This window comes from Caretta caretta, chromosome 5 (genome assembly GCF_965140235.1).
Source record: "Caretta caretta isolate rCarCar2 chromosome 5, rCarCar1.hap1, whole genome shotgun sequence".
Lineage (NCBI taxonomy): Eukaryota > Metazoa > Chordata > Testudines > Cheloniidae > Caretta > Caretta caretta.
In genome coordinates this window covers 125036051-125055955 of record NC_134210.1, presented here as the reverse complement: position 1 = coordinate 125055955, position 19905 = coordinate 125036051, and the positions used below count along the sequence as shown (strand labels likewise).

The 19905-nt window shown below is 46.3% G+C and overlaps 1 protein-coding gene across 4 annotated transcripts in view; it reads right to left on the bottom strand.

Annotated features, from left to right (window-relative positions):
- LOC125637250 (stimulated by retinoic acid gene 6 protein-like) overlaps window positions 1-12125 on the bottom strand; it is a 39789-nt gene extending 27664 nt beyond the window's left edge. Inside the window, exons 1-3 of one of the 4 annotated variants that reach the window (XM_075128868.1) lie at window positions 11885-12125; window positions 1967-2042; window positions 775-875 (exon numbers count right to left, since the gene is read on the bottom strand). In XM_075128868.1, coding sequence (XP_074984969.1) covers window positions 775-875; window positions 1967-2042; window positions 11885-11904 — 197 coding nt within the window. In that variant the 5' untranslated portion in view covers window positions 11905-12125. The remainder of the gene's footprint in view (window positions 1-774; window positions 876-1966; window positions 2043-11884) is intronic. The other 3 variants (XM_075128867.1, XM_048851497.2, XM_048851498.2) reach the window with 3 other exon arrangements.
- Between the last annotated feature and the right edge of the window lie 7780 nt (window positions 12126-19905).

Sequence of the window (19905 nt, the reverse complement as noted above, 5' to 3'; positions counted from 1 at the left end):
GACTATGGAGACCAGTTAGCTAATAAGACACCAAAAGGATGGAAGCAGCTTGTGGGGAACATGTGCTTATCAAAACACCCAGTGCAGCTGTGGGTTAGCAAATCCCTTCCTGCAGAGAGGTTTGTAAGGACCCATGGGGAGGCTGTGTCTAGCACTGCATGGCTGCTCAGAGACAGGAGAGAACACCAGAAGTCCCTCCCTCATCTTCCACAGGGGCCCTGAGCTCCAGTAGGGTGAGCTTTCTGCAGCACTAGAAGTGATTTCAGCCTTTCCAGAAATGACCCAGTGACTAGCGGAGACAGGCAGGCATGTGGGAGTGCATTCCACTCTCTCCACAGGCAAAGGGCATTGGGCCTGCTTCAGAGACAATGGGCCTGAGTCTCCCCTCGGATCCTCTGGGTAAATCAGGAGTGACTGCACTGAGATGAATGGAGTGGCCCTGGGGTAAATCGGGTGTCAGTGAAAGGGGGATCAAGCTCATAATGTTGTTGATATTTCTGTGGCAGATGTATATAGTCAGAGCATCTGAATTTCTGACTGAAGCAGACTTCTTGTTTCTGGTGAAACCCAGCAGCAAGAGCTGGACATAGTAATGGGCTGCAGAGGCATTTCCTCTCCAAACTGAGCTTCCTGTATTAAAAGCTCATCATCATCTTATTCTCCTCCCACCTCTCCAGAGCACAGCAGCCTGCTATAAGAGATAAGGGGAGCATAGGGCAGCCATGTCTTTGGAAATGGCCGGGACCAGCCGTAATGGGTTATGCTCAGACTCACATCACAATTCCAAAGCGGCCATTGAGGAGGTGCAATTTTCCATCTATCTGTCTCCTGCTCACTCTTCTTTCAAGGAAGGACAGCACCAAAATGATGGCAAACTACAAGGAAAGGAGAATAACTGTGAGATGGGAGTGTAGGAGCCCCTGACTCTAGGAAAGAACACAGCCTACTAGGACCATAGAGATGGGGAAGATGCACTAAATCATAGACTCCATGACACTGGCAATGCAGAACAGAGCCCCTTACTGAGGCCAGATGCTCTCGGGTGTTATGCTGATACGATCACACATTGCTAGGCCTCCAGGTTTCCTTGGTTTCCTTTTACCACTTCGGAGCATGCCTTTCCTGTACCAGTATGTGATTTTTTCCCTCACTTGGATTGATGACAATCTGATTTTGACTTCTCTCCTCAGCCTCTCCCTCGTGGGGTGATTCTTCTACCCAACTACAGCAGGATGCTAACATGCTCCTTAAGAGAATCCCATCCAGCCCTCTGTGTAAGGAAGAGGGCCACAATACAGGGAACCAAATCCAAAGGTGAGTGTAAATGGCTGTGATTAAGCCTTCTTAGTGTGTAAGTTATTGACAGACAGTCACACTCTTGCTCAGCCTGAGCATCTCATTCTGGAAACACCACCACAAAAACCTGACCCTCAGACTCAGTCAGACTCATCTCACAGCTGGGCCCACGGTGTGCTGTGAGTATGAAAAGCAGAGATCCTTTGGGTTCCACAAAATTACAGAGGATCCTGCCCACCCAGAATGACTCCCTGTGTCTGCAAACATGACTGAATCAGTTCCCCCAGGCAATAAGCCTAATAAACTAACTCTATGAAAGTAAACAGGTTAAGTAAATCCCCCCAGTGCCCACACACAAGCTGTGTGTACACATAAGGTCTTAGAGTATATTTAAAATCAATATGAAGGAACACTGAAATTTGGCACATGTATGTTTGTAGATATTAGGATGGCTTGTTTCCCATATAGAATTGGTGTAAGCATTGTTCAGTTTCCTGCCAGCATTTTGCAGTGTTTCCATGTCTGATGCAATCGTAGCTTGTTTCTGAATTGAGAGCTGTGATTGCAGGAAGGAATCAATTGATCCATTATTGCACATAATCAAGATACATTCAACAGTACTTCTGCTGAGTATGGCAGGTCTAGGCTGCTGGTGACTTGGTTTACTTACCGATGGAATAAGGGAGTAATGCAGAACCAGCTCCATGTCTGTTGAACTCTCACAAGTGGCATTTGTCTGCCAGCCCCTGGAGACACGTGAGCAGATAATAAACACATTCATTTAGCACACACAAACTCCTCTCCTGGAGTATGCTCTCTGATAGCAGACCTTTGATTGTGAGTGTGTAGAAAATAACTCAGTGCACACATGCAAGAAAATCCAAATGGTTCCGATATTAACATGGCTATGAGATAGCCAGCTGGAAGATAATTCTGGATTCTGACATGCAAAGAGGCACCCCACACTCCCCCGTTTGCTTGAGAGTTTCCATATTCAGTACTGGCAAAATCAATACCTTTTCCATTTGGTATAGGGTTTGCTAAGTCCGTGTGTTTAACCATGGGTAAGTCTTCTCCTGTCAGGATCATCAGCATGGGGCTAGCAAACCATGAGTCCACAGGTAAGGTTGGGTTCCGTTTTGCACTTAAAGTATGGATTCCCCCTCTTCATTTTGTATGAAAAATCTAGTATGTCCTCCCGTCTACATGTGGTCCACTAGCTGTGTGTCTATTGCCATTTTAAGTATCTTTGATATGACAGTAGATATTGGCCTGTTACGTCCTAAAACCTAATGCCCAAATTTTGAAACTTTGGAAGCTAAGGGTAGGTTCCTAAATCCACAGTGAGGCGTACAAATAAATGTGGCCTGATATTCAAAGATGCCGAGCACCTGCAGTCCCATTGACTTCTATAGGAGCTGGGGAGTGGCAGGCACCTAATTCAGAATACCACCTTCCCTTAAGTGTTTAAATACGGATTTAGATACCTACTGCTAGGCACCCAAGTTTGAAATTTTGAGGCCAGTTTGCCTAGATCCCTTCTCCAAATTTGAAATAGACTAGACTAGACGGCCACCAGCTATGCACAGTTCTACACTCTATGCTTCTTTGTCTATCATTATCATTTTAACCATTGATTTTTAACATTCTTCTGAATCCACACTATTTTTAACAATGATTTTTCCTGCCCAGGCATTCCTCACCTCTTTGGGAGTCTTGTCTGACCCCAGTAATGTAGGTAGCATTGTTCCTTTGCCCTCCTGACAGCAGAGTTGCACCAGTTTGATTTCTTTGCATGTTCCTACCCCTTTTAATTGTGCAGCTCCCCTGAGATCCAGTCGCAAGCCCCGTCAGGCTGTGGGGATCCACATAGAGAAGGCATCCTCCAGACATGGTTCTTCTTCTGCCTGTGTAGAAGTGGGGCTGGGCTGCCTCCATAGTGTTGCCCTCCGTTATAGGGTGGAGATCATTGGCTGGGAGGAGCAGGACAATGGTGAGAGGAGCTGGGCCTAGGAAGATGCTCATAAGAACGGCCATACTGGGTTTCCCCAATGGTCCATCTAGCCCACTATTCTGTCTTCTGGCAGTGGCCAATGCCAGGTGCTTCAGAGGGAATGAACAGAACAGGGCATCCCCTATCATCCAGTCCCAGTTTCTGGAAGTCAGAGGCTTAGGGACACCCAGAGCATGGGGTTACGTCCCTAATCATCTTGCCTAAAAGCTACTGATGGACCTATCCTCCATGAACTTATCTAATTCTTTTTTGAACCCCATTATACTTTTGGCCTTCACAACATCCCCTGGCAACGAGTTCCACAGGTTGACTGTGTACTGTGCGAAAAAGTATTTCCTTTTGTTTGTTTTAACCCTGCTGTCTATTAATTTCATTGGGTGACCCCCAGTTCTTGTGGCATGTGAAGGGGTAAATAACACTTCCCTATTCACTTGCTCCACACCAGTCACGATTTTATAGATGTCTATCATATCCTGCTTTAGTCTTCTCTTTTCCAAGCTGAAGAGTTCCAGTCTTTTTAATCTCTCCTCATATGGAAGCTGTTCCATGCCTCATAATCATTTTTGTTGCTCTTCTCTGTACTTTTTCCAAGTCTAATATATCTTTTTGGTGATGGCAGGACCAGTGCTGCACACAATATTCAAGGTGTGCAGGTACCATGGATTTATATAGTGGCATTATGATATTTACTGTCTTATTATCTATCCCTTTCCGAATAGTTCCTAATATTATGTTTGCTTTTGTGACTGCCACTGTACATTGAGTGGATGTTTTCAGAGAACTGTCCATAGTGACTTCAAGATCTTTCTTGGGTGGTCACAGCTAATTTAGATCCCATCATTCTATATATATAGTTACTTGGGATTGTGTTTGTCAATATGCATAACTTTGCATTTATCAACATTGAATTTCATCTGCCATTTTGTTGCCCAGTCACCCAGTTTTGTGAAATCTCTTTGTAACTCTTCTCAGACCGCTTTGGACTTTATTATCTTGAGTAATTTTGTATGGTCTGCAAACTTTGCTACTTCACTGTTTACACCCTTTTCCAGATCATTTATGACTATGTTGAACAGCACTGGTCCCAGTACAGATACCTGTGGAGCCTGCTATTTACTTCTCTCCACTGTGAAAACTGACCATTTATTCCTACCCTTTGTTTCCTGTCTTTTAACCACTTACTGATCCACAAGAGAACCTTCCCTCTTATCCCATGACAGCTTACTTTGCTTAAGACCCTTTGGTGAGGGACCTGGTCAAAGGCTTTCTGAAAATCTAAGTACACTATATCCCCTGGATCACCCTTGTCCACATGCTTGTTGACCCCCCTCAAAGAATTCTAGTAGATTGGTGAGGCATGATTTCCCTTTACAAAAGCCGTCTTGATTCTTCCCCAACAAATAGTGCTCGTCTATGTGTCTGATAATTCTGTTCCTCACTATAATTTCAACCAATTTGCCCGGTACCGAAGTTAGGCTTACCAGCCTGCAGTTGCCAAGATCACCTGTGGAGCCTTTTAAAAAAATTGCTGTTACATTGGCGATACTCATATTAGCATCAGGCCTGCATCAGCCCCTGGGGAATCTGCAGCTAAGTTAACACAGTCTGACCCCATCCTGCATTTTCTAGAGTGCCGGCTCTCTTTCTAGTGCATAGCTCCCACGTATCTCTTCGGCGCCAAAGGAGGGGCCTGGAGAAGTGAGCACTGCACACGACCCAACACATGCAGTTGCACACAACCACTGGAGTTCAAATGTGCGCTAGACAATGATTGAGCAGACGCAATGCCAAAAATAGATTCATCGATACGAAGGTCAGACACTCTCACAAATCTTGGGAGACAGGCCAGTCCTTGCCTACAGACAGCCCCCCAACCTGAAGCAAATACTCACCAACAACCACACACCGCACAACAGAACCACTAACCCAGGAACCTATCCTTGCAACAAAGCCCGTTGCCAACTGTGCCCACATATCTATTCAGGGGACACAATCACCGGGCCTAATCACATCAGCCACACTATCAGAGGTTCGTTCACCTGCACATCCACCAATGTGATATATGCCATCATGTGCCAGCAATGCCCCTCTGCCATGTACATTGGCCAGACTGGACAGTCTCTACGTAAAAGAATAAATGGACACAAATCAGATGCCAAGAATTATAACATTCATAAACCAGTCGGAGAACACTTCAATCTCTCTGGTCACGCAATCACAGACATGAAGGTCGCTATCTTAAAACAAAAAAACTTCAAATCCAGACTCCAGCGAGAAACTGCTGAATTGGAATTCATTTGCAAATTGGATACTATTAATTTAGGCTTAAATAGAGACTGGGAGTGGCTAAGTCATTATGCAAGGTAGCCTATTTCCCCTTGTTTTTTCCTACCCTCCCCCCCCCCGCCAGACGTTCTGGTTAAACTTGGATTTATGCTGGAAATGGCCCACCTTGATTATCATACAATTGTAAGGAGAGTGGTCAGTTTGGATGAGCTATTGCCAGCAGGAGAGTGAGTTTGTGTGGGGGGTAAGAAAACCTGGATTTGTGCTGGAAATGGCCCACCTTGATTATCATGCACATTGTAGGGAGAGTGGTCAGTTTGGATGAACTATTACTAGCAGGAGAGTGAGTTTGTGTGTGTATGGGGGTGGGGGGTGAGAAAACCTGGATTTGTGCTGGAAATGGCCCACCTTGATTATCATGCACATTGTAGGGAGAGTGGTCACTTTGGATAAGCTATTACCAGCAGGAGAGTGAGTTTGTGTGTGTGTGTTTGGGGGGGGGGGGGAGAGTGAGAAAGCCTGGATTTGTGCTGGAAATGGCCCACCTTGATTTTCATACACATTGTAAAGAGAGTGGTCACTTTGGACGGGCTATTACCAGCAGGAGAGTGAGTTTGTGTGTGGGGGGGCGGACAGTGAGAAAACCTGGATTTGTGCTGGAAATGGCCCAACTTGATTATCATACACATTGTAAGCAGAGTGATCACTTTAGATAAGCTATTACCAGCAGGAGAGTGGGGTGGGAGTAGGTATTGTTTCATGGTCTCTGTGTATATAATGTCTTCTGCAGTTTCCACAGTATGCATCCGATGAAGTGAGCTGTAGCTCACGAAAGCTTATGCTCAAATAAATTGGTTAGTCTCTAAGGTGCCACAAGTCTCATAGAATCATAGAATTATAGAATATAAGGGTTGGAAGGGACCCCAGAAGGTCATCTAGTCCAACCCCCTGCTCGAAGCAGGACCAATTCCCAGTTAAATCATCCCAGCCAGGGCTTTGTCAAGCCTGACCTTAAAAACCTCTAAGGAAGGAGATTCTACCACCTCCCTAGGTAACGCATTCCAGTGTTTCACCACCCTCTTAGTGAAAAAGTTTTTCCTAATATCCAATCTAAACCTCCCCCACTGCAGCTTGAGACCATTACTCCTCGTTCTGTCATCTGCTACCATTGAGAACAGTCTAGAGCCATCCTCTTTGGAACCCCCTTTCAGGTAGTTGAAAGCAGCTATCAAATCCCCCCTCATTCTTCTCTTCTGCAGGCTAAACAATCCCAGCTCCCTCAGCCTCTCCTCATAACTCATGTGTTCCAGACCCCTAATCATTTTTGTTGCCCTTCGCTGGACTCTCTCCAATTTATCCACATCCTTCTTGTAGTGTGGGGCCCAAAACTGGACACAGTACTCCAGATGAGGCCTCACCAATGTCGAATAGAGGGGAACGATCACGTCCCTCGATCTGCTCGCTATGCCCCTACTTATACATCCCAAAATGCCATTGGCCTTCTTGGCAACAAGGGCACACTGCTGACTCATATCCAGCTTCTCGTCCACTGTCACCCCTAGGTCCTTTTCTGCAGAACTGCTGCCTAGCCATTCGGTCCCTAGTCTGTAGCTGTGCATTGGGTTCTTCCGTCCTAAGTCCAGGACCCTGCACTTATCCTTATTGAACCTCATCAGATTTCTTTTGGCCCAATCCTCCAATTTGTCTAGGTCCTTCTGTATCCTATCCCTCCCCTCCAGCGTATGTACCACTCCTCCCAGTTTAGTATCATCCGCAAATTTGCTGAGAGTGCAATCCACACCATCCTCCAGATCATTTATGAAGATATTGAACAAAACCGGCCCCAGGACCGACCCTTGGGGCACTCCACTTGATACCGGCTGCCAACTAGACATGGAGCCATTGATAACTACCCATTGAGCCCGACAATCTAGCCAGCTTTCTACCCACCTTATAGTGCATTCTTCCAGCCCATACTTCCTTAACTTGCTGACAAGAATACTGTGGGAGACCGTGTCAAAAGCTTTGCTAAAGTCAAGAAACAATACATCCACTGCTTTCCCTTCATCCACAGAACCAGTAATCTCATCATAAAAGGCGATTAGATTAGTCAGGCATGACCTTCCCTTGGTGAATCCATGCTGGCTGTTCCTGATCACTTTCCTCTCATGCAAGTGCTTCAGGATTGATTCTTTGAGGACCTGCTCCATGATTTTTCCAGGGACTGAGGTGAGGCTGACTGGCCTGTAGTTCCCAGGATCCTCCTTCTTCCCTTTTTTAAAGATTGGCACTACATTAGCCTTTTTCCAGTCATCCGGGACTTCCCCCGTTCACCACGAGTTTTCAAAGATAATGGCCAATGGCTCTGCAATCACAGCCGCCAATTCCTTCAGCACTCTCGGATGCAACTCGTCCGGCCCCATGGACTTGTGCACGTCCAGCTTTTCTAAATAGTCCCTAACCACCTCTATCTCCACAGAGGGCTGGCCATCTCTTCCCCATTTTGCGATGCCCAGCGCAGCAGTCTGGGAGCTGTCCTTGTTAGTGAAAACAGAGGCAAAAAAAGCATTGAGTACATTAGCTTTTTCCACATCCTCTGTCACTAGGTTGCCTCCCTCATTCAGTAAGGGGCCCACACTTTCCTTGGCTTTCTTCTTGTTGCCAACATACCTGAAGAAACCCTTTTTGTTACTCTTGACATCTCTGGCTAGCTGCAGCTCCAGGTGCGATTTGGCCCTCCTGATATCATTCCTACATGCCCGAGCAATATTTTTATACTCTTCCCTGGTCATATGTCCAATCTTCCACTTCTTGTAAGCCTCTTTTTTATGTTTAAGATCTGCTAGAATTTCACCATTAAGCCAAGCTGGTCGCCTGCCATATTTACTATTCTTTCGACTCATCGGGATGGTTTGTCCCTATAACCTCAACAGGGATTCCTTGAAATACAGCCAGCTCTCCTGGACTCCTTTCCCCTTTAAGTTAGTCCCCCAGGGGACTCCTTTTCTTTTTGCGAATACAGACTAACACAGCTGTTACTCTGAAATAAGGTCAGAAGGGACCATTATGATCATCTAGTCTGACCTCCTGCACAACGCAGGCCACAGAATCTCACCTACCCACTCCTGCGAAAAATCTCACCTATGTCTGAGCTATTGAAGTCCTCAAATCGTGGTTTAAAGACTTCAAGGAGCAGAGAATCCTCCAGCAAGTGACCCGTGCCCCATGCTACAGAGGAAGGCAAAAAACCTCCAGGGCCTCTTCCAATCTGCCCTGGAAGAAAGTTCCTTCCCGACCCCAAATATGGCGATCAGCTAAACCCTGAGAATATGGGCAAGATTCACCAGCCAGATACTACAGAAAATTCTTTCCTGGGTAACTCAGATCCCACCCCATCTAACATCCCATCACAGACCATTAGGCCTATTTACCATGAATATTTAAAGATCAATTAATTACCAAAATCATGTTATCCCATCATACCATCTCCTAATAGACAGCAGAAAATATTTGCAATTCACAGTCCCTGCAAATGTGGGGCAGAGGTTGGCTCCAATGCATCTCAGGACAAAACTGTTTTCATCAACATACAGCAGAGTGACTGTTGTCTTCTATGTCATTGCAGTGAGGCCTGGCACAGAAAGCTGCTGTAATATGGAGGATTCACACTGACATCAAGGAAGCTTAGCTGATTTATTCAGCTGAGGAGCTGGCCCAATGGGCCACATTTCCTTTCAATTGCACGGGTGTAGCTTCCTTTGAAGACAATGGGTTTCACTCCAGTATAACTGGAAACAGAATTTGTACCAGTATTTTACATCTGCATAGCACCTTCCATGCTGATAGGTCCCAAAGCCCTTCACAAGCTACATACACAGTATTCACCACCAGTGTAATGCAGCCATCTCTGAGAGGTTGAGAGCAGCAGCTAACTGATGTGAAGTAGGCTGCACTGTGTGAGGATGGAGTGGGCTCTGATTCTGATCTCACTCACTCCAGACAAGAATCAGAAGTCACGGAGATACAAGAGTGTAAACCGGGGTGAGCTCAGAATCAGGCTTCAAGACGATAACATTTTGGGCAAGGACCCTGGGAAAAGCCTCTGCACTTGCAAAGGGTGTCATGATGAGAGCTTTAGTGTCCACACAGCACAGGACCTTCATAGAATCATAGAATCTCAGGGTTGGAAGGGACCTCAGGAGGTCATCTAGTTCAACCCCTGCTCAAAGCAGGACCAACCCCAACTAAATCATCCCAGCCAGGGCTTTGTCAAGCCAGGCCTTAAAAACCTCTAAGGATGGCGATTCCACAACCTCCCTAGGTAGGAATCATAGAATCTCAGGGTTGGAAGGGACCTCAGGAGGTCATCTAGTCCAACCCCCTGCTCAAAGAATGACCAACCCCAACTAAATCATTATTAAGTTGTCATCTGAAACATCCCAAGAGCTCACTGTATGGCATGCATTTTATCTGCCTTGGGAGGATTAAGGGATAAGTCAACCTTGCTGGGATCTGTCCCTGGAGTTTAGACCACTAAGGCCCCTTTCCTATAGAAATCTTGAGGCAGTGCGTTCATTTGCATGGCAGTACCCAGAATGCTCTTCACGTTCACAGCTCTCTCACTGGTAAGCTGGTCTCTGAGCTGTGGAAACAAACTGAACTGCTAAGCTGTGCTCATGGAGGGCTGGGATCTTTAGCCCTGTTACACTGACTTTCCAAGTGAGAAGTGGGGACGGTTTTGCCTCCAGAAATGTGGTGAGTTTGAATCCTGGTGAGGGGGGATTTCTGGTTCTGTGTTGGACAGGTGGGTTACAAATCTAGCATTGTCTTCAGAAAATACTGTGCTTATACCATACACAGGAGTCCATTGTAGAGCATCATATCTCATCGATAAACAACAAATGGAAAACTTCCCCCTCTAGTTAAACATCTGCACAGTGCAATCAAGAGAAAGGCAAAGGTCCTGCTTAGGGAATCCTAATCTTATCAACTCTGCTCAGTGGGACCTGGCACTTTGTGTTTGATCACGACTGGCCTTTACATCAACACTTCCTTCTAGTTTGTATCTTCACCTGAATGGCTTTAGAGTTACAGGTAGAAAGAGTAATACTGACCTTCTAAATCCCTAAGCACCTTCCTCTGTGGGACAGGTTAACCGGGGGACCTAGTACCTCATTCTACTCTTAGGGAGACAGTGCACTGAGACTATGTTGGGAAAAGAGTATAGGTTGGCAAATGAAAAGAATGTCCTTTGATTTCTTTCATCATGCAAAGAGCTTGTAATATTCCTGTAAGTGCTTTGTTCTGTTGATTAGGACTGTTATTGAGACAGTAATGTATAGTTTGTACTGGATGCTCCTTTAACTTATAGATTCTAAGAACAGAAACGGCTATTCTGGGCTCCCACAGGCCAGAAAATTATACTCTGTGGTTCCTGCAAGAAGTCCATGACTTATGGTTCAGCTAGATATGAGCATGTTTTATGAAAATGTTATGGGTGTTCAAGAATTTCATGTACTGTCTGTTCTAGAACAGTAGCAATGACTTTGCTGTGTAGTCATTTTTCACTGTTTTTATAGCACTGTGGGATAATTTTCATGCATCACTATTTGCCAGTTTATTATCAAATGTACTGATTTTATACAAATTTAACACTTATTGCAAAATCAAGGCAAATACAAACTACCAATAACTGTAGCACATTTACTGAAAAAATACCCAGAAAAAAGAATGGATCTCTACAGATTGTGATGGTATCTATTAGACCAGGGCTTTCAAGTGCAGCACTGGCAGAAATGATTAACAGGCCTCTGCCTGTGTCCATGTGGGAGGGATTTGGCTGAGAGTGCATTTTGCTGCAGAACCCAGATACAGCAGGAAGCAGTGCAGCCAGTCCCAGTGAGTGTTTTACCTCCATTGTCGACACTGGTACTGATTCTCTTCTCACACAGGAGGCATCAGGAGTGCCTCATGGAAGCCAGTGTAGTTATACTGGGTAAAAGCAGTGTGAACTCAGAACTAGGCCCGCTGCTGTGTCTCTCCTTTTGCTCCTTGCTCTAGTTGTGGTTTATTTTCTTTTAGTTCCTCATTAATGCAGGCCTCGGGATCGCAGGAGCCGGTGACCCAGATAGAAAAAGAAACTAGATTCTGCAGACCACACACCTCTCGTTTGCATGACGTGTTGAAAGTACCGTATAAAATCTGCCCTTGTGGACCCAGGAGCTGGGCAACTGCACTTTAACCCACCAAAGCCAAGCCCATCCTCCCAGCTTTACTGCTTACACTTACCATGCCTCTGCAGAGGGCATCTTGGCTGTGCAGCAGAGAGCTCCACGAGGAGCGAATGGACTGTGCTGCTGGGTGCAGACGTGAGCAATGACTCAGCAGCAGTAGGTGTCAGAGACTTGGTGGACACACTTCCTGGCTGCTGTGCTGCAATCCTCTCAGCCTGCATTGGGCACAATAGGCACCTTGCCTCACTACTCCTCCCCAGCTCCGCTCAGCAGGAAAGCAAACATCCTGTCAGACACTGACTCCAGGGTAACTCTAAAGGAAGGGAAGTGACCTCGTCCTGATTTACTGGCCAGTAAGTTAGTTGCTTTCTCCCAGCTGTCCTGGAAGCAGAGACTGATTGGTTAGTTTTTGCCAGGCTTCTCACTGGGAAATGAATCCAGTTTTAACTATACTGTCTGCGCTCATCCTTATAAAAATGCATGTGGGATTTAGTTGAGGATTTGTCCTGCTTTGAGCAGGGGGTTGGACTAGATGACCTCCTGAGGTCCCTTCCAACCCTGATATTCTATGATTCTATGTGCATGTTACATGAATTCAGGACCATTACAAGTGAGATTTGAAATCCTTCTAAGCCAGGAAACCCAATATCCAGCTCTTGAGCACCTTGTAGGTGTATGAGTTTGGATATGGCTTCACAAGCTCTGAAATAGGTTTCCAAGGGAGGTTGTGGAAACCCCATGATTGGAGGTTTTGAAAAACACACTGGGCAAACATGTCCAGGGTGGCCTAGGCTTATTGGATCCTGCCACTCTGCAGGGGGCTGGACTTGATTACTCGTCAAGGTCCCTTCCAGCCTGACATTTCTTTGATTCTGTGATTGCATCTTCTTTGAAAAATCTGACACTGTCACTTACCCAGGTCAATAAATACCACGAGCATTTTCGGTCTCCTCATCCTCTGAAGAAAGATGGATGAGTGGATTCTGTGCCTGGCCTGGTAATTTTTCATCACCGTTTTGCAAGCCCACATTGAACAATCACATAACACTAGGCAATGTAGCATACTAAGTGGCATAAATTTACCTTCCACTGCCACTCGCAGTGGAGGTGTTTTCCAGCATGGCCATCAGGATGTGAACAGAAATAGGAAGAGAGGGACCATCAATGTGAAAACACCCCTCACGAGCATCAGGGTTTTGTGCCTGGAGGTGTCCTTACATGACAGCTCACCCAATGACGGGGTTCCACAGAAGAAATGGTTGATGACGTTGGGGCCACACTGGGCTGGCCACAGCGTGGTGAGAGGAAGGGCAGGCAGCTGATTGCCCAGGACACCACTGCTACGTTGATGCACGTTCTCCTGTTCATGACAGTGCGATATCGCAGCAGATTGCATATGGCTACGTCGTGCCGAAAGCCATCACTGTGAGCAGGAATTACTCAGCAGCCCCCAGGAACACAGTCATATATCCCTGTGCTGCACACAGCTCATAGGAATGCTCTTGTTGTTTGCTAGCATGTTACTCAGCATTTTGGGGACCACAGCAGATGTGTAGGAGATGTTCAAAAAGGACAGATTGCTGAGGAAAAAGAACCTGGGGATGTGCAGGCGAGAATCCATGGAGGACAATGTAATTATGGTGAGGTTTCCAAACAGAGTTGCTGTGTAGATTAGGGAAAACACCACAAAGAGGAGCTGCTGCCGTTCGGGCTGATCGGAAAGACCCAGAAGAATGAACTTTGTGACCATGCTGTGGTTCTTCCTTCCCAGTCTATATCCCATGCTGGAGCTGTAATTCTCTAGTGAGATTGTAAAAAGAAAGTACAAACCCTGCTGAAAGCAAAGAGAACATGAATGGAGGGGAACACCATCTGTGGAGTAAACTAACATCCTGGCAGTTAATACAGATGTTTGTATTACAGTGCTGTATAACAGGAACAAATAGCGATCAAACCTGGGACCTCTTGAGTTAAAGCCATGGACCTTGACCACATGAGCTAAGCAGAGTCATAGAATGTGTATGTGGACCAGTCACCAGAGTGAAACAAAGACTTGCACTGAGTCAATGTGAATTACATTTACAGGTGTCTCAGGTACGGAGGAGAAAACTACACACAGGTGTGAATGCATGAATCAGTCATAACTAGTGCAATGATCATCACATGCTCATTGTGTCTATATTGCCCTTCGCTTATAACTATCCATGAATGTACCATTTACCTAAACCACTACAAGAATCAACACTGCTACAACAAAGGCAAGCAGCCCGGAGAGCAATTTTCACCCCCCATCAAGGAAGCGGGGGTTAGCTCCCTATGATGGACACCCAGCCAGCCAGTTGGCTCTGGCCCTGAGTGGAGGTAGCAGGTGGGAGATTTATGCAGCTGATGATCATTTAGGGAGTTTTTACTGTGCCCAGTGGCTCATTAGAGACTGTTTCTGTCACCATGGGTCTCCACCAGCACTGTGAAAATGGCAGAGTGGCTTACCAGCCTCTCAGGGGGAGGACTTCCGTCTTGGCCTCAGTATTTTGCTTATGATGACTCTGAAATGAGCCAGGAGAAATAGTGGCTGAGTTGGGCACAACCCTGGAAGGAGGCAGAAAGATAATAAAGTCTGTGCTCACAAATCTGCTGGGCTCAGAAAGAGCTGACAGATGTGGCAATGTCCCTGGCCGATTGATATGCTGGAGCCTGTGCAGCAGAAGCAAGAAGTGATAATGAGGGCGATATCTCAGAGGGCGATATCACAGGCCATCCAAAAGTCAGAGAAGCCCAGAACAAACCAGACCTTTTTAGAGAGAAATGGCACACGTGATTAAGTGCATTAAAAGCAACCACAATACAGTGAGCCACATTGTTTATTCTCCAGGCAGCTTCATCAGCTCTGGTGGCTGTTCTTGGAGGTGTCCAAACTTTGGTTTATTCATTTGTCAAATGGCAGGTGAGCCGGGATGCTGTATTGCTCTAGCAGGGAGTATAGAAAACATCACAGTTACTTTCATTCACCACCGTGCCCTAGTAAAGACCAGCCTGAAAGCTCTTAAGTAGTGCCTCGGTGCGCCGTATAGCAGAGAGGAAAACAGCAACACGCACTGTTCCGGGCTGTGCCTGAAGGCACCATCTAGCTCTCTCTTAACTATATGATGCCAGCACAGGTCTGACAGGCCCTCATTGACTAAATATCCGCAGGAGGACTCTGGCATCATGCAAGATCTCACGCATGTCCTACAAACAGATTGGGTCAGCAATGAATGCCACATTACCTCACACGTCCTCTGAAGAGGACCATGCACCATGAATCATTCCATTTAAGTCAATGGGAGCTCTGAGAGAGTAATGGGCTCCTCATTGTGAGTAAGGGTATCATAATCTGGCCCTTAACAGGACTAGGGCTGAGAGGGCATTGGATCTCCCTATCCCAAACAGAATTAATTATAAATTTTCACCATGATTAATACTGAATGAAGGCTCCTTTCTAGGGACACGTGGCAAAAGAATTGGGGCTCTGAAGATTTACCCAAAAATAGTGTGTTCCTGAGGGTAATGTAAATACTAGTCTGCCTGGAAAAAGCACACATCTGAGAAGGGAAGGGAAGGGAGGCAGATGCATTACTGGCCCTTCAAGAAAATAGGGCTCACTAACTGAAGAACCAAATGTAGAAGGTAGAAAAGACCAGCTTGGTTTAAAAGCCTAAACACTATGGGAATTTCTGCAGAACAGGGAAAATTTGTGAACCCCTTCACTCCTCACAAGGATTCTAAAGCGAAGCATGACTCAAAGAGTGCCTGGCCAATATCAGTAACTAAAACCTCAGTTCTGACACGGGAGGGGTCTGCCCATGCAAAGTCACTTTTGGGGTTGGGGCCCTAATTCATCTCCGAGGACCAAAATCACTTGGGGCTCCATCCTTCAAGGTGCTGAATATCACAATGTAGTCAGTGGGAGCGGAAGGAGCCCAGCACCTGGCAGGATTAAGTCCGTAGACTGTTTCTGAGTCTATTTCTATAGAGAGAGTTCATAGCACAGTTCATCTGCTCCCTTTGGCAGACTCCCTGGACTGAGTCGGTTCTCTGCTGATTTCTACAAACATTTCCAATGGCTACTAGTTCCTTTTCTGACGGAAATTCTTAATGCTGTTTTGGAGTCAGGCTTGTGGCCTGAACCCATGACACATGCGGACATCTCAGTTACATAGAAAAGAGAGAGGCAAACAGCTGTTGTTCCTATCGGACTATTTCTCTCTGTAATACCAGTATTAAAATAATAGCTGTAGCTGCTCTATAACTAAGGTTGACAGGGTTTCTTTTCAAACTAATTTTGCATCCACTCTAAAATCCACATACATTCTCCTGTTGGCTTGAAAAGTAGCACACCAGTTCGGGGTCTAGTGTAGACTGTACAGGGCAAATTTGAGGACATTTGATGAGGGGTTCCTAAGATATAATTTTCCCACCCAAATTAGCTATTTTTAAACTTTGAAAAGTTTTCTAATGTTTTATGTGCAGAGATGGGGAAAAAGCAAAGAATGGGAGGCACCTGCAAATACATCACTGGAATGACCCTGCTAAGATCCAGTGCCTGATGCCAAAGAGAACATCCAGTATTTGACTCAGAAAAAATTATTAGCACTTGTTTATAAAACTAAGGAGTGGAACACTGCAGTGCTGTGGAAGTGGAAGTCCACCACGTACGCATCCATTCCTGCCTCATCTCCTGTCCCAGGATGCAGGTCAGATCCTTCACCCAAATCCCCAAAAATGCCATCTCAAAGCATGCTTACTCCATGACTTAGGGGATCTGAAATGACACGCTCAAAAGAGGTACAAAACATTTTGTTAAATAGCCATAGAACACGCCACACATACCTACATAAATGGAGGTGATTAGATACTTGGTGCCAACAAAACCAGATTGTATCAATCTCAGCCTCCTTACCCCTAATATTAGACTACTTGTTAGAACTTAAAAAGTGGGGCCTTTCCATGAGCTCAATAAGAGAACACCTCCCCACTATCACAGCGTTTCACTACAAAGTAGATGAATTATCAATCTTTGCCCACCCACTTACCAAACGTTTCCTCAAAGGCCTTACCAACATCTACCTGGAAGTGCAGAATCCTACTCCACTATGGAACCTCAGCCTAGAGTCCTTTGGGTCCTCAACGGTCCTCCATTTGAACCCATGGTGACATGTTTGCTACTACTCCTTTCCATGAAAGTAGGGCTCCTCATGGCCATTACACATCCACCGGACGAGTGGCAGAGTTGGGAGACCCACCACACACAATCTTTTTCAAAGATAAAGAGTCCGAACCCTCAGTATTTCACCTCAATCAACCCATCCACCTACCGACATTCTATCCCAAACTCCATGAGGATAGACAGCAGTCCACACTACATATTCTGGATGTACACAGGGCAATAGCCTTTTACATAGAACAAACCATTTCACAAGTCCCCAAAGCTGTTCGTCTCAATCACAGCATGAGCCAAACGGAACGCCATATCCAAACAGAGGCTATCCAAATGGATTTGATATTTCATCAAACTGTATTACTATCAACATGACCCTGCAGGGATTTGGACACATTCCACCAGAGCCTTATCGGCTTCCATAGCATTCCTTTAACAATGTTCCCATTACAGAAATCTGTAGGACTGCAACCTGGGCCTCAGCCCATACAGTTATGCAGCATTATGCATTAGAGCAACATGCAACATCTGATGCCTCATTCAGGCTCACTGTACTGCCATTTACCACAACTTCAACTCGAAAGCCCCCTCCTTCCACTGGAGGCACTGCTCTGAAGTCACCTAAAATGAAGCACCCACAGGGACATCACTTGAAGAAGAAGAGAAAGTTACTCACCTTGTGCAGTAACATAGGTTCTTTGAGATGTATGTCCCTGTGGGTATTCCATTACCCTCCCTCCTCCCCTCTGCTTTGGAGTTTCACAATAATACTTGGCAATAGAGAAGGAAGGGGCGGGGGGGTTGGTCGCACAGCACCAGATAACGTCCCGAAGCTGTGTGAGATGGGGACCACACAAGTGCGACCCAACCAGGCACTGCTACCACAAATCTCCAATTACGAGCGCCAGGGTGCACGGATACCTAAAGTGGAACACCCACAGGGATATACATCTCGAAGAACCTATGTTATTGCACAAGGTGAATAACTTTCTCTTGCTTACTTTTCAGCACAAGCCTGAAACGGCTCAGAGTGCTGATAACGCCCCCAAATGTGCATGAGTGGAAAGGCAGGGACTCCAGAGACGAGTGCAGGATGAGGAATAGAGATTAGCTGGACTCTCCACTCCTGGCCATTATGCTCTCTAGTCATGGGCAGTGGGTAGGAGAGTCTGAGCCTCCCCAAACAGCCAGGCATGTCCCCGCCCACACTCTGCCCCCAGGGCTCCGCTTTGGCAGTGCCACTGGGCTCCAGGGGCTGGGACCATGCCACCCGCCATCCCTGGGCTGAAGCAGCACCACGCGCTTTCCCCCACGGCGCTCCGGGTCTGGGGGGGGCTGCAGGCACTAGCCAGCCTGGGGCGTTGGAGGGACTCTGGGTTCCGGAGTGAGCGGAAGGGGTGGGGCCTTGGGTGGAAAGGGTGGGGCTGGAGGCTAGCATCCCCCAGCCAGCAGTTCACGCATCGTCCTTGTCTCTAGCAGGAGTTACCACTACTTTGACCTTGGTTCGTGTGTATAGTTATGAGGCTGAAAATGTGTCCTCATGGCTTAAAACAAGCGCAGGCAAAACTCTCCAGGAGCAGAGGGGGCAGTTCACACCTCCTCAGGGCATATGTGAAACAAACCCAGCCCAGCCTCACAGAAACAAAGGACACTGGCCTAGGCAGCAACAAAGGATCTGTTGGACTCTTGAGTGAGTCACCCCCCTTCCCTTGGTCAGTTTGGGACTACGATGAAGTAATGCTCACCTGACTCTGAAGGGGGGCACAGCCAAGAGGGAAGAAAGAACATGATAAAAGGGAGAGATGTTTGCCATGCTCTCTCTCTTCCACCTCCATCTACAGACACCACCAAGCAACTGAAGCGCTGATCAAAGGGGAGAGCCTGAAGGGCAACCAGCTAGCCTGTGGTGAGAAGCATCTTAGTTTGTAAGGGCACTGAAAGTGTTAAGATCACCTTAGAATGCGTTTTACTTTTATTTCATTTGACCAAATCTGACTTGTGCTTTGACTTAAAATCAATATTTTGTGGTTAATAAATGTTTGTTTATTCTACCTGAAGCAGTGCATTTGGTTTGAAGCATGTCAGAGACTCCCCTTGGGATAACAAGCCTGGTGCATATCAATTTCTTTGTTAAACTGATGAATTGGACACTGCAAGATGGAGATTCCTAGGGTTGTGTCTGGGACTGGAGATATTAGCTAGTGTCATTCGGTTGCACAATCCAAGCGGCAGCTGGCCAAAAGTGCTCACTCATGTAGCTGGGAGCAGCTTACATGCTAGAGGCTGTGCATGAACAGCGGAGCAGAGTAAGGCTGGCTCCAAGAGTCGAGAATTGGAGTGACCTAGCAGATCACCGGTCCAGATAACACCAGGGGAACGTCACACCTCAACAACTGTTGGGTAGGCCTAACCTTTGTTCAGTTTGCTCTCAGGTAAATTTGACACCTCTGTGGGTGGCTCCAAAGCAGCTTCCTTAGAGAAGCAGCAAAGCCAGGCTACAGCTCCCTCCCTCTGCCAAGGCTCAGTGGAAGGTGGATGGTTCTGAAGTGGCTTCTGTAGAGAAGCAGCAGAGTCAGCCTGAGATGGAGCAGAAGGTGAAACTGACACAAAACAGAAGGTGGTTAGTTCTGAAGTGGCTTCTGTAGAGCAGCACTAGAGCCAGCCTGAGATCAAAGCAGAGCAGAAGGCGGAGGTCTTGTAGAGTAGCAAAGTGTCTTTAGATGTATAACATGTCACTAAACACAGCAAAGAATATCACTTGTCAAATGTCAGCTCTATGTAAACTGAAAAACGTAGTCATTTGTTCAGTCTTAAGGTCCTAACTCACAAAGGGAATGAAGTAGGAGTTGAATTAACTATCTTTGGGGGATGTTTTAGCT